Source organism: Amphibalanus amphitrite, unplaced genomic scaffold (genome assembly GCF_019059575.1).
Source record: "Amphibalanus amphitrite isolate SeventyFive unplaced genomic scaffold, NRLGWU_Aamphi_draft 001215F_arrow, whole genome shotgun sequence".
Lineage (NCBI taxonomy): Eukaryota > Metazoa > Arthropoda > Thecostraca > Balanomorpha > Balanidae > Amphibalanus > Amphibalanus amphitrite.
Genome location: NW_024882709.1, coordinates 98,353 through 115,969, shown reverse-complemented (window position 1 = coordinate 115,969; position 17,617 = coordinate 98,353). Strand labels below are relative to the sequence as shown.

General features: G+C 51.3%; 1 protein-coding gene across 2 annotated transcripts in view; it reads right to left on the bottom strand.

Moving 5' to 3' along the window:
• Window positions 1-17,617, bottom strand: part of LOC122371209 (myosin heavy chain, muscle-like) — a 62,246-nt gene that overhangs the window by 12,729 nt on the left and 31,900 nt on the right. The window contains exons 3-20 of one of the 2 annotated variants that reach the window (XM_043347355.1): window positions 15,462-15,596; window positions 15,006-15,159; window positions 14,730-14,873; window positions 14,442-14,598; window positions 13,307-13,334; window positions 12,557-12,659; window positions 12,118-12,210; window positions 11,569-11,731; window positions 11,261-11,364; window positions 9,978-10,115; window positions 6,769-6,888; window positions 6,038-6,187; window positions 5,728-5,898; window positions 5,330-5,509; window positions 4,622-4,784; window positions 4,430-4,482; window positions 1,843-1,930; window positions 80-197 (exon numbers count right to left, since the gene is read on the bottom strand). In XM_043347355.1, coding sequence (XP_043203290.1) covers window positions 80-197; window positions 1,843-1,930; window positions 4,430-4,482; window positions 4,622-4,784; window positions 5,330-5,509; window positions 5,728-5,898; window positions 6,038-6,187; window positions 6,769-6,888; window positions 9,978-10,115; window positions 11,261-11,364; window positions 11,569-11,731; window positions 12,118-12,210; window positions 12,557-12,659; window positions 13,307-13,334; window positions 14,442-14,598; window positions 14,730-14,873; window positions 15,006-15,159; window positions 15,462-15,517 — 2,183 coding nt within the window. In that variant the 5' untranslated portion in view covers window positions 15,518-15,596. Of the gene's footprint in view, window positions 1-79; window positions 198-1,842; window positions 1,931-2,593; window positions 2,682-4,429; window positions 4,483-4,621; window positions 4,785-5,329; window positions 5,510-5,727; window positions 5,899-6,037; window positions 6,188-6,768; window positions 6,889-9,977; window positions 10,116-11,260; window positions 11,365-11,568; window positions 11,732-12,117; window positions 12,211-12,556; window positions 12,660-13,306; window positions 13,335-14,441; window positions 14,599-14,729; window positions 14,874-15,005; window positions 15,160-15,461; window positions 15,597-17,617 lie in introns of both variants that reach the window. The other variant, XM_043347356.1, reaches the window with a different exon arrangement.

The window sequence follows — 17,617 nt, the reverse complement described above, 5'->3', positions numbered from 1 at the left end:
TGCGCCCTCTCGCGGATACCATCTGTGGACCGCAGGAGCGAGGTGAGGGGTCAGCAGAAGTCGCAGGGTGAGCACGTACCGGTGACGGAAGTCGTGGTAGGGCAGCCGGTTGGGGAAGCCCTTGCGGCAGATACGGATGCCCTCGAGCACACCGTTACAGGTGAGCTGGTGCATCACCAGGTGGGAGTCGATCACACCTGCGGACGAGTCGGGACGGAGTCAGGGGACCCGACCGAACGGGGAGGGACCCGCAGAATCTCGGCTCACCGGCTAATGAAATTAGACGCATCAACTCTCTCACCTAAGTGGCTACACCTCAAAGAGATGTTGCTCTATAAAAAGTGGATTTTCATTGTATTGTTTCAAGGACACTTAACTAATGCTATTGGAGCCGTAGAAGAGCTAAGAAAGCCATTAAATGGTCAATTTTTATTGAAAACAAAAAATATGCGGAGTTAAAATACCTTAAAATGGTGATCAAATACGGTAAATAGCTAGTAATGTTGCATTTAAACAGCGTTACAAAAAGAGAAGGCGGCACAGATAAGGCGTTTTTATGGACGCGCAACAGAAGACTATTTTGTGAAAGCGAAATACAATGCAAAAACGTATTATCTTTTGTAGAGGCTCATAATTAAATGCTGGATTTAGACACCTACCGCGAGCATTTTATAAAGAACATTTAACCCTCGCCGGCACAGGGGGGGGGGGGTTTATGCAACCCCCCTAAGGTTTTTCGCGAATAACTCGCGTAAAAAGCGGCCGATCGCGACGAAACTTTCAGTACCCTCGCATTGATCAATTTTACACGTTCCCTGAAAATTTCATGACCCTGACCCCAATGACCTTTGACCTGTGACCTCTTTTCCTTGACCATGTTTGGCCGAAATCGCGATTCGTCGTATGTCGGCTCGCATTAGCCGCGCGTTTACAAGCTTTTCGTGGTTTCAAACGTTCAAACATGTGAATAGATGTTGCTCCCATACATTAGGGTGGGTGTCAAGGTCACCTGAAGGTCAGGTCAGGTCATTGACCTTTGGTGACCTCGGGTGACCTCGGTTCACTTTTTTCGAGTTTTACATGTTTCTAGGCTAGTTTTTGGAGCTGAATTCGAACTTAGCAACCATTTGAACATTTACGAAGTAGTTTTGGTGCCTTCGTAACATGTTACGAAGCTGTCAGAGGCGGTTGACACGTATTACGAACACCCGTCACAACCCGTACCGGTTGACCTGACCTGACCTGACCCGACCTGGTCTAAATGCTTAAAAACATCATCTCTGATCAAAACTAACACGATATTCGTGATCAGCACCCCGGAAAACCACATAGCAGCCACACTTTACGATTTTCTAGCAGGTCCCGATTTTCCCGGTTTTCGGGTCATTGACCTGACCTGGAAGGTCACCCGATGACCTAGGACCTTAAAATTGGGTATCATCGGCTTCCTCTCGTGACGGGAAACACGCTCGTTTTTTCCGCGGAGCTCAAGCTCGATCAGGGGCCAAACGCGAGGGGGGGGCGTACCAACCCAACCCCCTTGTGCCGTCGAAGGACGCAAAATGGCCTGTGCCGGCGAGGGTTAACGAACGTAATTATTTGACACCACCAAAGCGTAAGCTACTGACTATGTATTCATTGATATTGAACTTGAACAGCTGGCTGCAAATGACCAGCGACATCGTCATGCTGCGTATGTGTCTGGCAGGCAGGTCTGGCTGTATGACGCGGCTCAACCATGCAGATTCAGGACACTCAGGCGCCGGGGCGCGACTCGGCCATGCAGAGGGCGACACCCAGGCACAGGATGCCGGGCCGCAGACCATGCCCGGCAGACCTTACCGGGCGACTTGGTCTCATTGGGGATGATGCAGCGGATAAAATGGGGCGACGTGGCCTGCAGCGTGGCCATCAGGTTGTTCAGCTGCTCCTGGGACACGGAGCCGGACGATTAGCGGGGTGCTCGGCAAGGGAACCACGCCTACCGCAGGGTCAGGCAGGATCAGGCGGAGTCACTACGGGGTCATCCAGCCGTACACCTGGGGTCACTCAGAGGTGCCGACTGTCAAGCGGGGCACTCCAAGCGTTACACATGTGCAGGGTCTGTCCTCTGGTCTGAGACTCGGGGTTGGTTTAGGGTGGTATGAGGAGGTGAGTAGCGGATGTCGTTCGCGGTGATGAGGAGCCAGCGCTGGGGGCAGTTCGGCGCGGCAGTCTGGAGTTCCAGGTACTCAGGGGCGGCAGACGGAGGGTGCTCAGCCGGATCTCGGCCTCAGCCACCCACAGCCAAACGGTGCCGTCAGCCGTTTGTAGGGTGCACCGGGTCACAGGGGCATCTCACACTAGGGGCCAGGGCAGCAGGCAGGCCAGCACTGAGGGAAGCAAGGCCATCTTCACACGCAAGGGCACATTCGGCCACACATCGCCTCAAACAGCAGGCTCTCGGTCCAATCCTGTGCAAAGGGGAGGGGAAATTCCACCGCTAGGTCAGGGCACAATGCAGGGTCAAACCATTCTCTGGGTCACGGCACGGCTCCCCGCCGGTGAGGGTTCACTGCCGGCGAGTGTGTGGTGCGGCCGACCGGGGCCTTACCGGGCGATTTGGTCTCGTTGGGGATAATACAGCGGATAAAGTGCGGAGATGTAGCGTTCAGCGTGTTCATGAGTCCGTTCAGCTGCTCCTAAAACACCGGGCACCGGGGGTTAGCCGCTGGCAGCTCACCGCGTCAGATCGTGACAGCGGGACACCGGGCGGTCGCCGAGAAATCCGACCGCCGCCCTGGAACCTCTACGTGCCTGTAATTATGACAACCGATTTCCTGTGATCTGTTCAGGGGGAAAACCTAACGATAAAATGACAAAGGAATTGTTCAAAAGCATAGCCATATTTTATCATCCGTAACGATCCAAACGTAATCAATATCGCCTCAGAAAACCGCTCAGAAATCAGGTGTGCATTGCGCAGTTTTGTATACAGTGTTATCTTTACTACCGCGCAGCCATGGCACTAATTTTTGAACGATTATGCTTTCATCTGTATTAACTGTAGATAGAAATCATTTGTGATCTTTATGAAGTCCGTTTGTTACAGACCTTATCATTTATAGTATTACGTAACATTTAGCATTGAGTCCTTCTTTGTTCATGCAAACAATGGCCGAAGATCAAACACAGTGCGTCTTGGACTTTTCGAGTGACTTTAACATCTTTTTCGTTAGAAAAGGGAAGGACAGAAAGCACGAGCCAAGAATGGACTTTTGCAAGCATGATCTCGAAGGCGCTTAATTTCAACTCTGAAGACAGCAGCGTGTCGTAAGAGAATAACAATTGTCTTGAGTGGTCCGATGGGGTGCGTTCTCCTGACGAGCGTTGTTGCATCACATGCTGGACTCTATCCGGGAAGGTGCAGAGAGCTAAAGACGCATACCATACTGGAGTGCAGGGGCACAGGGTACTCACTACTCACACTCTTGACTCTAGATATTGAGGAAGGGGAGGTGGCTCAAACGGCAGTCGCCGGAGGTGACACCGGGGGCGGGGGGAGGGGTCAGGGATTTCGCCAAAGGCGCTCACTTAAACACCATCTGTTCAGAAGGGTTGAGATGCGGGACACATTGTCCGAGGTGCTGATCACACATCTTTGGTGCAAGGTAAACATATTCCCGATGCATGATGGCAATAATTCCCTCCAATGCAGGGCTCATGTCTTTCCAATGCAGGATATCCAACTCTCCGATGCAGGGTGATTCAGGGTACTCGTCTTCTGGTACGGGGTACACTTGTCTCTGGTACAGGATGCACACTTGTACGATGCGGGTTGTACGGCACGGGGTGACGGTACAAAGAATCACTGATAAGGGGGCGGGGTGCGTGCCGTCTACACGGGTTGGCCAAAGAGAGACACGGGGTCAGCGGCCCGCCCAGTGGCGGCGCGGCAGCCGGGGACCCGTATACGGAACACCACTGGTCCGGCAGGGATCACTCTGGGTTGACGGGGGGGGGAGGGAACGGTCCGATGTACAGGCATCACATCGAGCGGGTGGGGGGGGGGGGGACCGGGCAGGTCAGCCATCGGCCCACAGGGGGCACATTGACCGGACAGTCGGGCAATACCTCCTGCAGAGCTCAGCGCACTGGGTCAACTGTCACTTGGAAAGCACGAGTGTGACGCAGCGTCTTCAGCATCCCAGCGACGCCCTAGTGATGAGCAGAGGAGCGTCAGAATATTAAACAATTGCAACTAGCACGGAAATTTTTTGGGAAAAATATTGATCAACAATGAAAAATGGCTAAGAAGCAATTAAAAACATAACGGAGAACTCAGTTCCGACAGAGTGGACCCCAGTTGAGTGATAACCCCTGACTTTGCTCGGTGAAGAGACGGCAGAGCGAATGCCGCCGTCCCCAGTGGTCAGATCCCTGTACTCACTCTGTACATGGCAGATACGGTCTGGAACGCGGAGCCCTTGGCGCGCTTGCCACCTGCGGCAGAATTCGGGGGAGGGGGGGGGGGGTGGACGTCAGCGATGTGTCTCCCTCAGCTGGCCCACTCGTACCCCGCTACCCTCCGCCCCTCTGTTTCCCTGCCGTCCTGCCGCGGCTCTGCGCCTGCTCCACCTACCCTTTCCGCCGCCGCCACCCTCCTCCTTTGGCGCCGATTGTCCGGGATGGTCGGCGAATAGTTCGACCAGCAGAGCGTTGCCGCTCTTCTTGAACTGGTCGACCACCGTGTCGTTAAGCGGGTCCTTGTTCTTCTCCAGCCAGCCCACCAGGTTATAGTTCACCTGTCCGTAGTAACGTGTCATGTCAGCACGTTGCGCACCACCAGGTAAAGTGTACTATCCGACCTTCCATAGCGCACAGGTTCAAGGGGAATGGATGAACACTGAGCTCAATCAAAAATAAAGTGTCACATAGACCGCGGAATATTAGAACTTTGCAAGCGGGTGTACCCTAAGCCATGTTTATAATTATCAAAATTCAGATTCAGATTCAGATTCAGATGTGTTTCGAATCATCCCACTTACCTACATTGGCTTCATGTTTGATTCATGTCGTACTTGGTAGTTACAGATATAAACACGCGAGAACAGGCACATTACAAATGGCATACAAGGTAAAAAAGGGAAAATATGAAACATATTAACACATTTACGTGTCCAGGGCAGAGATAAAACCAGCTCTGCCGCTACATCCAGGGACAGTTGGCGGCAGGCTGTTCCAAGCGAACGCCACCCTATTTGAAGAAATGAAAACTGAAATTGAAAAACGATAGTGACGATAGTGAGATAATATTAGTCTCTTACGGTGTCGGTCCCGCAACTCTTACCGTTCCCGCGTAATGCACGATGGCGAAGTGCGACTCGCTCTGTCCCGGCTTGGCCGGCTTTGGCTTGACGAAGAGGGGGCACTTGCCCAGGTGGTTGGTCTTCAGCTTCTCCTCGAACGTCTTGTCGGTGGCCTTGGGGAACATACTCTCCTCCTCGAGGATCGAGAGGACGCCCATGGGCTGCCGAGCGCATAGATAGTGTGTCAGATAAGACGCTGAGGTCCTACATCACAGACGTCTGGCGCAGCCAACTCCTACACAAGAAACAGACTGCAACATACTCAAAACTTTTCATGAGTAAGACGGTATAAACTACGATTCATCCGCCTGCAGGCAGATAAAATCATGGCTATAAACGGTTCCAGTACATCATGCAAGGGTCCCGGTAGACAAGTCACCTTCTCCATGAGGTCGATGCACGCCTGCAGGTCCATGCCGAAGTCCATGAAGACCCAGTCGATCTCCTCCCGCTTGTACTCCTCCTGCTCCAGCACGAACATGTGGTGGTTGAAGAACTGCTGCAGCTTCTCGTTGGTGAAGTTGATGCACATCTGCTCAAAGCTGTTGAACTGTCAAACAGAACGGGGTGCTCTGGTCAGTGGCCACAGTTCTTGCCGGGTAAGTACATACATTTATTTGATTGTGACTAGTCCTCTCGAATCACACATCCTGTCGATCCGATGCCATTTTCCCAGCCGCTGAACTCACGTCAAAGATCTCGAAGCCAAAGATGTCGAGCACGCCGATGAATGAGGCGCGCTTCTGCTTGGTGTCCAGCGTCATGTTGACCTTCTTGACCAGCCACTTGAAGAGCCGGTCGTACATGTTTTTGGCCAGCGCACCCACCGAGTAGTACACCTGGGCACAGGCAGGGGAGGCGTGTCACCCGCTGATCAACACGCCGGTACAGACGGACCGAGCGAGCGACTCGGAGCGGCGACTCACACGCCGCCGAGCGGCCGGCGAGCTCGTACTGCGGCACAGCGTATCAGTCACGGCGCGCAGGACACTGCCATCTAGCGGCCGGACGGGGCAGACTTGCACTGTACTGCGGCACAGCCTACCGTCACGGCGCGCAGGACACTGCCATCTAGCGGCCGGGCGGGGCAGACTTGCACTGTACTGCGGTATAGCCTAGCAGTCACGGCGCACAGGGCACTGCCATCTAGCGGCCGGGCGGGGCGTACTCCCGTTAACCCACGTAATGCGAATGTGAGCAAATATTGCATCGTGCTATCCTCCCTGCCGATGATGGTTCACAAAGCTGAAAGGTATCAATATGACGTTTGCTTATCAGAATATGTCACTCACATAAACTGCTGTGAAATGATTCATAACTCATTCAGAGTACGCTGACATGGTCTTTATTACGCTGACCTATAAAGTCGCCAGTGAGGTCACCAAGCGAGCACTGGTTGTGCGGCTCTCAGGCCACTGACCTGATCCTTGTTGCGACCCTGGTTGACAAAGTCGTTGCCGACCTTGATCCTGGGCTTCAGCAGGTTCTTGTAGAGCTCGACGCCGTCCGTTTTCAGCAGCTTGGCGACGTTCTCGCCCTCCTGTGACGCGCCGGCGAGGCAATTCGCACGGTTATTTGGGCTCAGGTCGGATCACAGCCAACCAGTGGTTACCACAGGGAGTTGCGGTTGATCACGAATAATCGGAACAATAAAAGTTATCGTTGAGGGCAACATATGAAATAATATCACAAGGAGCTATAGACGGCCATGACAATAATGCAGACGTCACAAGAAGTTTCCGGTGAATGTCAAAACAATATGCTGTGGGTAACACAGAATGTCATGAAAGCAAGGCCCAGTGGTCCCCGGAGACTGCGAGAGTCGCTTGAAATAAAGGAATTGTGAGTGGTATTCAATGGTTCTTACAAGGCTGAAAAGTTTGAAATTCAGCGATAGGGAACGATTCAACTAGTCAGCGAACTCGATTATTGAAGGGGGTGAGATGGAAGAGGGAAACATAGTACTGTCATGAGTGCAGTCATTAGTTCCGGAGCTGTTATCAGTGTGCACATATCTTATATCATACACAATATGAACACGACCCATATCCATGTCTCCTGCCAAGTTGACAAGAGATTTGCATTCGTTCGAATCATTTTCCATGAAATTACACGCGACTATCACGCGACAGTCGACTGATATGGTAGTGAGAGACCACACAGATTCTGGGATTTGTCGTATTCGATGCTTTACTTCAAATAGCGAATAATGCTCCCCTCCACTTGGAGCCTCACATACAATATGAGAACATTCACTAACAGTCCGTCTGCCATTTCTCTGGCCTTATAGCAATTAAACACAGTGTTAGTGCCTGAACACCAACCTACATATCACTATCAGCAACATACGAGTCTTACAGCAATCGACTTTAACCCTCGCCCGCACATGCCATTTTCCCATCCTAGAACGCACATGGGGGGGGGGGGGGTTGTCACCCCCGCGCCATTTCGTTCCTGTTGGAGATAGAGCTTAGCGGTAAAGACCAAAAAGATTCTTTGGGAAGAGACGAATCCAATGATACCCAGTTTTACCTTCTCAGGTCAGTCATTGACCTTCCAGGTCAGGTCAAACTAAAAAATATTGCTGTTTTGGGTCACCGTTGGATATCAAGTACGCTGCTTATCATATACCGATGACGATGCCGTTTTCTGGTGCCAAGCCAGCTAGAACCTCTTTGTCACACTACCCGACCAGGTTTTTGCTGCTGAGGTCATTTCAGGTCAAGTTAGGTCAAGGTCAATTATATGGGTTTGTATGTCTGTGTGTGTCTGTGTGTATACTGATGTGTGCACCGCTATTTTATGTGTCCATATTACATGAAATCATGATCTGAGAAGCTTTTTACCAAAAATCCAGTCAAAAAACTTCACAAAAAGTAAATTCCGCTTGCCTAAAACGCAATTATCTTAGATGACCTAGGTTGACCTTGACCTTGACCTTGACATCTGTACATCGTCCAACAACATGTTCCATGATAGGTGGGAGGTAAGACTGGTAAAAAAGGCCGAAATCAAGGTGTCAAAAGCTCACAAGGCCCATAGCCAACGCAAGATGTTGAGAATTGGCCATTTGGGTCATGACATGACCTAAAAACAAGGTCATATCTCCGAAACCAAAAAACACAGAAACTTGAAATTTTCAGTGAACATCCAGAAAGGATAGAGGAGCAGCTATACGAAAAATCAGCCTTCTAGCTCTAAAAATGTTGAGTGCAGAACAGAAAGACTACCTGGGGGGGGGGGGCAACCCCCCATGTGCGGGTGAGGGCTAATAACAAATATCATTGTTTAACTTCTTCAGTGCTCAATGTAATGTGTTAAAACTAATGATTGCAAGACCACTCCCATCATCTAAAACATTTCTACTGGCAGATTTTAGTGTTCAGACCGTGCGGGGCAGCCTGGGGGACATTCCCAGGCAGTTCAGTGACGGGTTTCGTGCTGTGGCGGGTGTTGAGCTCGGGGCGGACTGGATAACCCTCCAGACACCGGATCTCAGGGCAGCACGGGTCACAGAGGGGTCACACAGAGGAGTCACACAGTGGAGTCACACGTGATGGCTGCACTGGTCTAGCGTCGCGGTCTCGGCTCCAGGAACATGCTGACGGACGGGGGGGGGGGGGCTGGGTGGGAACAGAGAGGGTCAGTCTGTCCGGGGCACCAAGCACAAGAATTGCTCTGACAGGCATTCCAGCCACCAATGTTCACACAAAGGGGTTCGTATGCATCCACGGCCTTCAGGCGAGTTCCAGGGGTGCATTCAAGGGAAGGGGGGGCACATTCCGCTAGGTGTGCTCGTTCGCTCCGCGTGCTCCACTATCTTGCCCTGAGGGGACGTGGGGTCGAGTGCCAGAACAGTCGTTGGTCACGTGACTTGGGTGTGGACACAGCAAGAGGCGTCAGCTGTTGTAAAATGACGTCATCAGCAATAACATGTGGTTCGTACCATGCCAGGTGTTTCTGGCTTACACGCACACATGTGCAGGGTTTGAGAACGACCCATGCAAGAGTGATAACACGATTGGAGATTAGATCATAGCAAATTGACATAAATTCCAAAGAGTCCACACACATTGCCGTCCTTTGAGCTATTCAGCATGCATTTGAAGCATTGGCACACACAAATAAATGGTCATGCAATTAGAGATGTTTAGGTGGCGTCTATAGTTTAGAATGCGCCAAGAAATCACCTCAACCTCATATTTAAGCTGCCATGAAGTGACGATGGCACCCACAGTAAGCCCCTAGTTCGTCTAAAATCCACGATTGTAAGAAGTGAGAAATGATTATTCGACGCTGAGACCTGGTCTAGCCTTTTATGATAATCATGATATGATAATAAGGGTTTTCTCATACGAAATATATCTCAGAATTCATCGAAGTGAATTATTCGTTTTCTTATTCAACAAATAAAGCTTAAAAGATGGATGGCAAGATATTTTTCTGATGAAATGCAGGACCAGGACTCAGCAGGAAGCCTTTCGAGAGAGCCAGAGCATAAGTGAGGGCCTTCATAAATTCAGTTTAGCAGCGACCAGCTCAGCACAGCTCGGCGGCGATCAGCTCAGCCCGGATCAGCAGCTCAGCAGCTCAACAGCCCAGAGCAGCAGCCCAGCGGCTCCGCCTTACAGCCGTGCCGTCCGCTTCTGCCTGCTCCTCGCGGCCGCGCTGCTTGAACTTGAGCGTGCCCATCTGCATCACTGACGACACGATGGCGTAAATGTTGTCCTTCTCTGCCTGGGTGAAGGCCAGCACGTCGAACGCTTGCTGCGGGTCGACAAGGCGGTCAGGTCAGCGGGTTGGCGGGGTCAGCACGTACTGAGGTACCGTCGGCCTCGGCCTGCTCCTCGCGGCCCTTCTGCTTGAACTTCATCTCTCCGAGCTGCATCACCGAGGCCACGATGGCGTAGATGTTGTCCTTCTCCTGTTGGCTGAAGTTCAGCACGTCGAAGGCCGTCTGCGGGGGCGGGGGCAGCAGGGAGGCGGCGGATCAGCAACTAGCAAAGAGTGTGGGCGACAGCACCGGGCCCTGGGGCACGCCACAGCTCACAGCGAGAAAGAGAGGGAGAGAGACAGAGAGGAGGGAGAGAGGGAGAGAAGAAGGGAGATGAGATGGAGAGGGAGAGGGAGAAAAAGAGAGAGAGGGAAAGAGAGAGGAGAAAGAGAGAGAGAGAGAGAGGGAGAGAGAGAGTGGTAAAGAGAGGGAGAGAAAGATTGCGGACGGCAAGCATGAAGCAAACAAAGCAGTAAGATAGATCATTGCACCAGGCAGCAGAGGCATTACGCATGTTGACTGGATGTTATTTGCGCTTAGAGCTGCATCAACAGTTATCCAATCCTCGGCAGGAGTTGACAAAGTTCTATTCCCTACTCAATTGGAACTTGATATTGAACTTCAATTTTGCATATAGCGCCGGCAGGTTGATAAAGACAGCAACATAAGCATTGGTAAAGATTACCGCCGACAATGAATACAGAAAAGCGCGGGAATCTGATTGCTTAGTGTTTACATTTGAGGCCCAAATAATTCTAAAAAGCCCACTGGACTCACCTTTACAGGGTGTGCTGTAAACTTTTTCACAATATCAATCGCTTCTAAATATATATATCACGCTGTTTAAAACTGTTCCAGTAGAGCCAGAATACCTAATAATTGACTTAAGAAACACAAAATAATATTTCTATTGATTCGTAACATATTTGCAATGACGAAAAAGAATGTGAAACGTGAATACAAATGATGGGTAGCGTGAGCTTTGCGACCGAACCTAGATATATAAAATATATGCAGCGACCAAAGAGCTGTTCCTGCACCTCTGTTGAGAAAATATCCTGACCGGTTCCCTTGTCGGGATCGGAACATGAATTCCTCCGAGCGTTAACAGTGACGCCGCGGATGTCGCTGCACTTACGTCCGTCATCTTCATCTCCTCGTGGTCGTCGATGCTGTCCACGGTGGTCTTGCCGTTGGAGACGTAGTGGTAGTCGTAGATGTCCGTGGAGAGCAGCAGACGATCTGGCGAAGAGACAGGGTCACATGATTAACCCAATGACTCCAAACGGCTCCTCGGACTCACCACAGTCCACAATAACGAATGATCACTCAGTGGGCCTATTGGAGACACCGAGGATATATGTGCGCTACAGTCTGATGTTGTTGAGCCTCTGTCAGCTGTGCTCCCTGCGCTGCTGTCCCGTGTCTCTGTCCTACTCCTCTCACCGAGCAGGCCGTCGATAGCGCCGGACATGATCTGGTAGAAGATGTGGTAGGAGCGCTCCAGCGGGCCCTGAGAGATGACGCGCGCCTTTTCCAGCAGGTAGGTCTCGATGTCGGCGCCGGCCAGCTTGCCCAGCGGGCCGAAGTGAATACGGATGAACTTGCCCTGCGCGCGGACAGGGGACGGTGAGCAGTGGTCCAACTCGCGACTGGCCACGGTGGCAGCGAAACAGAGACCTCATCATGCTAGCATCGGTATAAATGTAGTGCAGCTCGGGGACAGCTCTGAGCTGGGTTGTAATATTTTTACCAAGCCGCCCTCACAACTACACCTGAATGAGTCCGTAAAAATATTTAGGCGTGACATTGATACGGAGCCACCCAACCGCTTCCCCCAGTCCTCCATACAAATTGGTAAGACTGTTCACTGACGGTCTACATCTCCGCAATGGTTGTGTCCGCAGATATTGCGATGTCCGAGTCGTTTCTGATACAGAGTCGCACTCGGCCCTGCTGAATCGGCCACCCGGCGCAGCGCAGACCAGAACTCACGAAGCGGGACGAGTTGTCGTTACGGGTGGTCTTGGCATTGCCGAAGGCCTCCAGCACGGGGTTGGTCTGGACGACCTGGTCCTCGAGATTACCCTGCGGCCACCAGAGCTCACACATGTCAGCCTCCGCCAGATAGGTGAACTGGTTACTGGTTACATTGACGTGGTGGCGAGATGGCGACAGATTCACAACACCGCTGCTCTGAGTCGTACGCGCGTGAGCACAATGAAGAGGTGACGCAAAGTCATGCTCACGCTAAACATACAAGAGTATGTGGCTGCTGCATATTTTCCACATCTATTATGTATATTACGTCAAATACAATATCTTATCGGTGAAAGACACCCTTCGCCAAAATAATCCTTTATTGGCATTTTCTATATGTTAGATTACGTAGCAAGTTAATGCGTATACGTCGGTGAGTTTATGTGCAACTCGCCTTGCTGGGCTCCTGGGTCTTCTTTTTGCCAGTGGCGCCCACATTGGCGAAGTAGGTGATGACTTTCTTGGTGTTTTCGGTTTTTCCGGCTCCAGACTCACCGCTGCAGAGTTGGGAAGGTCATCAGAGTATACCGGGGGTAAACACTCGCCACTCCAGAGTCAAGGAGGTCAGCAGAGTATACCGGAGAGAGAGGCAGTGAGAATATCCCTTCTCGTGGCTCAGAGATGATATATGTGCTGAGATTTGAGAATCTTTGAGAACTTCAAACTTATATTTAAGATTTTAGATAGAAAAAGCCAAGTTAAACGTCTTAATACTTATGATGTTACGTAGAAAGCACTACGTTTCAGAGATGTCAATCGGATACCGACTTTTTGGTATACCGATACCAAACCGATAACAACTTGGTATTTGGTATTTCAAACCTGATGTTTTTGGTATTTTGTTAGTATTATGAATCCTCACTAATGTACCAAGAGGCTGTAAATTTGGCGAAAAGTTGGTATTTTCCTGGATTCCCAAGTTGGTTTGGTTTCGGTATTTTCCCATGGTTTTGGTTGGTAGTTGGTTTGGTATCGGTATCCTGATTTTCTGTAATTGACATCACTACTACGTTTAGTGTCAAATATCATTCTTTTTTAAATCACTTTTCAGCGAACGTAATGATTTGTTGAGTTTAACATCGAAGGCATGTACAACCAATTTAGTTAAAACGTTTGTCGAAAACACACGCATACCCCTACTTACGTAATAAGGATGGACTGATTCACTCCATCTGAAATACAACAGGTGTCGTTAAAACATGAAGTATATTATGTTAGTTTTCATCAAAGATGTTGCCTACATTCATTTAGGCCAGGTCGGGTCAGGTCAGGCAAGGTCAACCTGTAGAAGTCCCACTGGGTATTCGTGGTAGGTGTAAGCCGCCTCTGACAGCTTCGCAACATGTTGCGAAGGCACCAAAACTACTTCGTAAATGTTCAAATAGTTGCTAAATTCGGATTCGACTAAAAAACTAGCCTAAAAATAAATCAAACTTGGAAGAGTGACCCGAGGTCATCAGAGGTCAATGACCTGACCTGAACTTTAGGTGACCTTGACACCCAACCTAATGTATGGGACCTGCGTCATATAACATGCTTCAGGGTCATAATTTTTTATGATAGGTGTAAAATAGATAAACGCGAGGGTATTAAACAACTTCGTCGCGATCGACCGCTTTTACGCAAGTTATTTGCGGGAGACCTTAGGGGGGTTGCATCAACCCCTCCCCTGAGCCGACGAGGATTAATTCAGGCTTCCATTAAGTATCCAGGACCATTTCCGTCAGTGTAAACGGTTGGCGATGGTCAGCTGTCGTTTGGTGAGGCCGGCAGAGGGCCTGGGCGGCCGCTGGGGGCTCGGCCCGCGGCCCGGTCACCAGATCTCCGCCGTGCCCGCCCTAAATACGGCCAGCCGGCCGGCTGGAGCGGGCTTCCAGCCAACGGCACCGCCGCTGGGTCTAAATCGGGCTGCCTGGATCCCCCCTCTCCCCCTCCCTCCTCCAGTGGTCGCCGCTGGAACCGCCGCGCTGGCAGCGGCGGAGGTGGTCCGGGGGGGGGGGCAGAGTCGTCCGGGGGCCGGCTCTGGACCGGCAGTAAACGCCGCCTCTCCGGTGGATGGTGCTGTTTTCACCGTCTGACTAATGATGACGGTGATTCGGTTATATGAGGCTCCTAGCGGCGCAGTCGGGGCCCACGCCAGCAGCTATCGTTTCGATACACGGGGGGTCGGCAGGGATCGACCGAGCTGGTCGGCGCTGAGCACGACACCAGAGGACGACTGTTCCCGACTGCCCGGGGACCTGGTAGGACAGCCACTGCCGATCCCCTGCGGCACTCACTGGCCATCATGTCGTGGTAGGCCTCGTCGGCCAGCGCGAAGATGTGCGGCGGCACCTCATTACGCCTCTTGCCCTTGTAGATATTGATGGCGCGCAGGGTGTAGATCGGGAACCGCTTGTACGGATTGATGGCCACGCAGAACAGACCCGAATACGTCTGAAACGGCGCGCCGGGTCAGGTCAGAGGTCCCTGAGGAGTCACCGGGTCAGGTCAGAGGTCAAACTACAATCACAATGTAAAGTTTTCACTGCTGCCCGTCATCCACACGGGCTCTTCCGTCCACTTACGTAGATGAGTTTGGTGTAGTAGCGCTGTTTGAGGTTGTGCAGCACCGAAGCGTCGTTCAGGTAGGTCAGATTGGACATGTCCTCGCATTTCTCGAACTTGGGAGGGTTCACCTGCTGTAGCGACGACTTCTTGTACTCCTTCTCCTGCGGGGGCGAGAGAGTCGAAGGGTCGGAGTTGGAACTGACAGTTCAGGAACAAATACCGACAAGTAAGTTCAAAAGATGAAGACTCCAAGCACATCCAAACATTGTAAACCAGTTATAGTTGATGCGGACCTCAAAGTTGGGCATCTGGACGATGGTCTTGTCGCCCTCGGTCTTGACGATCTTTCCCAGGAGGAAGCCCTCCTTGGGGTCGGGCACCCAGCAGGCCGTCTTGGCATCGTACGGCTTGGTGCCATCGATGCGCTTCTGCTCGAGAGAGACGAACCTGGGAAGGGACGGTGAAAGGACACGACTGTAAAAGACGCAGTCCCGAGGGGAATAACTTAGACAGCAGCACCAGGCATTTGAAAAGTCAAACAAAACTTATTGAGCTTACTGCTCTGATATTGCTTATGTGATGTGTGATTGCTATGGCTTAGTTAATATTTATTCAATAATAAAACAGAGTGGCGAGGGCACCGGCACGGCTGAGGTGGACGGTCTAATGGACCGTCGCGAAGGAAGGCGGCGGGGGCGCTGAACGGAGGGAGCGGAGAGGTATGACCCGCTGAGGGGCTGCTCACTCACAGGTACGGCTCGGGATCCGGCTCGTCCTCCGGCTTGTACTGCTTCTCGATGACCATGGCTGCCGGCTGCGGGGCGGCTCAGAGCTGAGAGATCGGCGACCTACGTACTTCGGCTGCGGCCTCGGAGGCTGGATTCCTGCGGGCAGAAGAGCGCGCCGTCAGCGGCGCTGACAACGGGACGCTGCGGACGAAGCGCGGACTGCGGGCGGCTCCGTGCACATGTCAGGCGGACCCACTCCCTATCGATGTCTCATTGCCCAGTGATATGGATAGCTGCACCTCCGCCCGCCCATCCGCGGTATTACGTGCGTCAATGCTGACGTGGGAGGCACACCAAGGCCTGATTCATTCGTCAGAGGCCGAGCGGGCCGTCGGAGCTCGGGGTTCAGACGTGAGAGCACAAACACGGCCGAACGTGACTGAAGCCGCCCGCCCGGCACGGCGTATGGAGCTCCGGTGAGTCAGTCTGTTTTGCCGGGACGCAGTCCGCGGGCTCTGGTAGTGGTCAGGGAGGCCACTCAGTCAGTCTGTCCGCGGTGCGGGTGAAGAGAGGAGCCGCCGAGGGTTCGCGTGCACAGTGGTCAGTCCGTGAGGCCGTGGGCCCCAGTGTAGTGGCGTGAACATGCTGTGCTGGTCCGGTGACCAATCCACAGTCAGTCACCGTGGACGCACTAGGCTGACGAGCCAAGGTGCAGCGGTGTGAATGTTCTGCTGCCCCGGCGACGAGGACCCGCCGCGGGTGAAGAGAAGTGAATTGATCATGTATCCAGAGATAGCTCCTACAGTGCTCTGGATTAACCCGCGCGGGGCTGGGGTCTCCAGCCGAACGCGCGGGGCTGGGGGGGGGGGTAAATTTTACCCCCCTGTTATCTCCCGAACTAATGGTCCGATTTGGAAAATTGAAACGCCAATCGAAAGATCTCATCACGAACAACTACAAAATGTACTTAATTTAAAGTTTGAGGTCAAGGTCAAGGTCAGGTCAAGGGTACAAATTGAAAGTTTCTACAGTATCGGCCTTGCACCGTAGTTGCCGAAGAATGGAGTCATGGACTGAGACTGATTGCCCAAAACGTGTTCTTAGGCTACCAAGACAATATTCCTTGCATACGATATCATTCCGAGGTCAAGGTCAAGGTCAGGTCAGGTCAGGTCAGGTCACCAAAAACAAAATATAGAAAAGGGCATGTGCGACACATGTTTTATGGGCCATTTTATTCATAGAATTCAATAGGCATACTCAATAGGTGATATGGACCACATCTGGATGAATTTCAGGTCGAGGTCAGGTCAAGGTCAGGTCAAGTAAGGTCAAATTTTAAAGTTGGTTGTTAAGGCCTAAAAAGGTATCTATCTGATGCAGTTTTTCACGGCGAATCGAATGGTGCTATTCTTGTTTCCGTACGAGGTCTAGAACTTCAAACAAAATCATTTTTCAAAAAAATTGTTTGTCATGACGTCATAACATTTTGAATAACTTCCACATTTTTGAACCAATTCTTCTAAAAATTGGTATGTAGGTGCACATAAACCACTTCTCTGACATATATTCCGTTTTTTTTATACACGCAAAATTTTGGATTTCATAATTATTTTCCCAAAAAAGTCAGTTTTTTGAAAAAATTTGGGCCAAAATAAAATTTTTCAAAAAACCGAGATAGCCATTTGATAGACAAAGTAGCATCACGTATAGCCTTTTTTGTTACGTCTTGATTCCCTTAAAATGAAGATGTTAGCGGCGTTTGAAATTTTGCCGTTTTTGAGGCGAAAATGGCGAACATGACGTCACTAAAACGTCATTTTCTCAAAAAAATATCCGAGGGATTTTGCTAAAATTTTCAGGGAACGTGTCAAATTGATGTAAAAAAAGGTTCTGAAAGTTTGGAGGCGCTGCGCGGCGCCGTTTTCGAGATATTGCAAAAATTCACGAGGGGGGGGGGTAAAATTTACCCCCCCAGCCCCGCGCGGGTTAAGTACGGAGATCAGAGCTCAAAGATCAGAGTTATAGTCTACAATATTATGGTTGAAGGCGGTCTTAGCTGTTTAACACCCCAACTATGAAGATGTTAGTCGGGACCGGCAACTATGAACATTGCCGGTCCCGTAGCTCAGTTGGTTAGAGCGTTGGACTCCGCGTGGTGAGAGCACGCGTTCCTG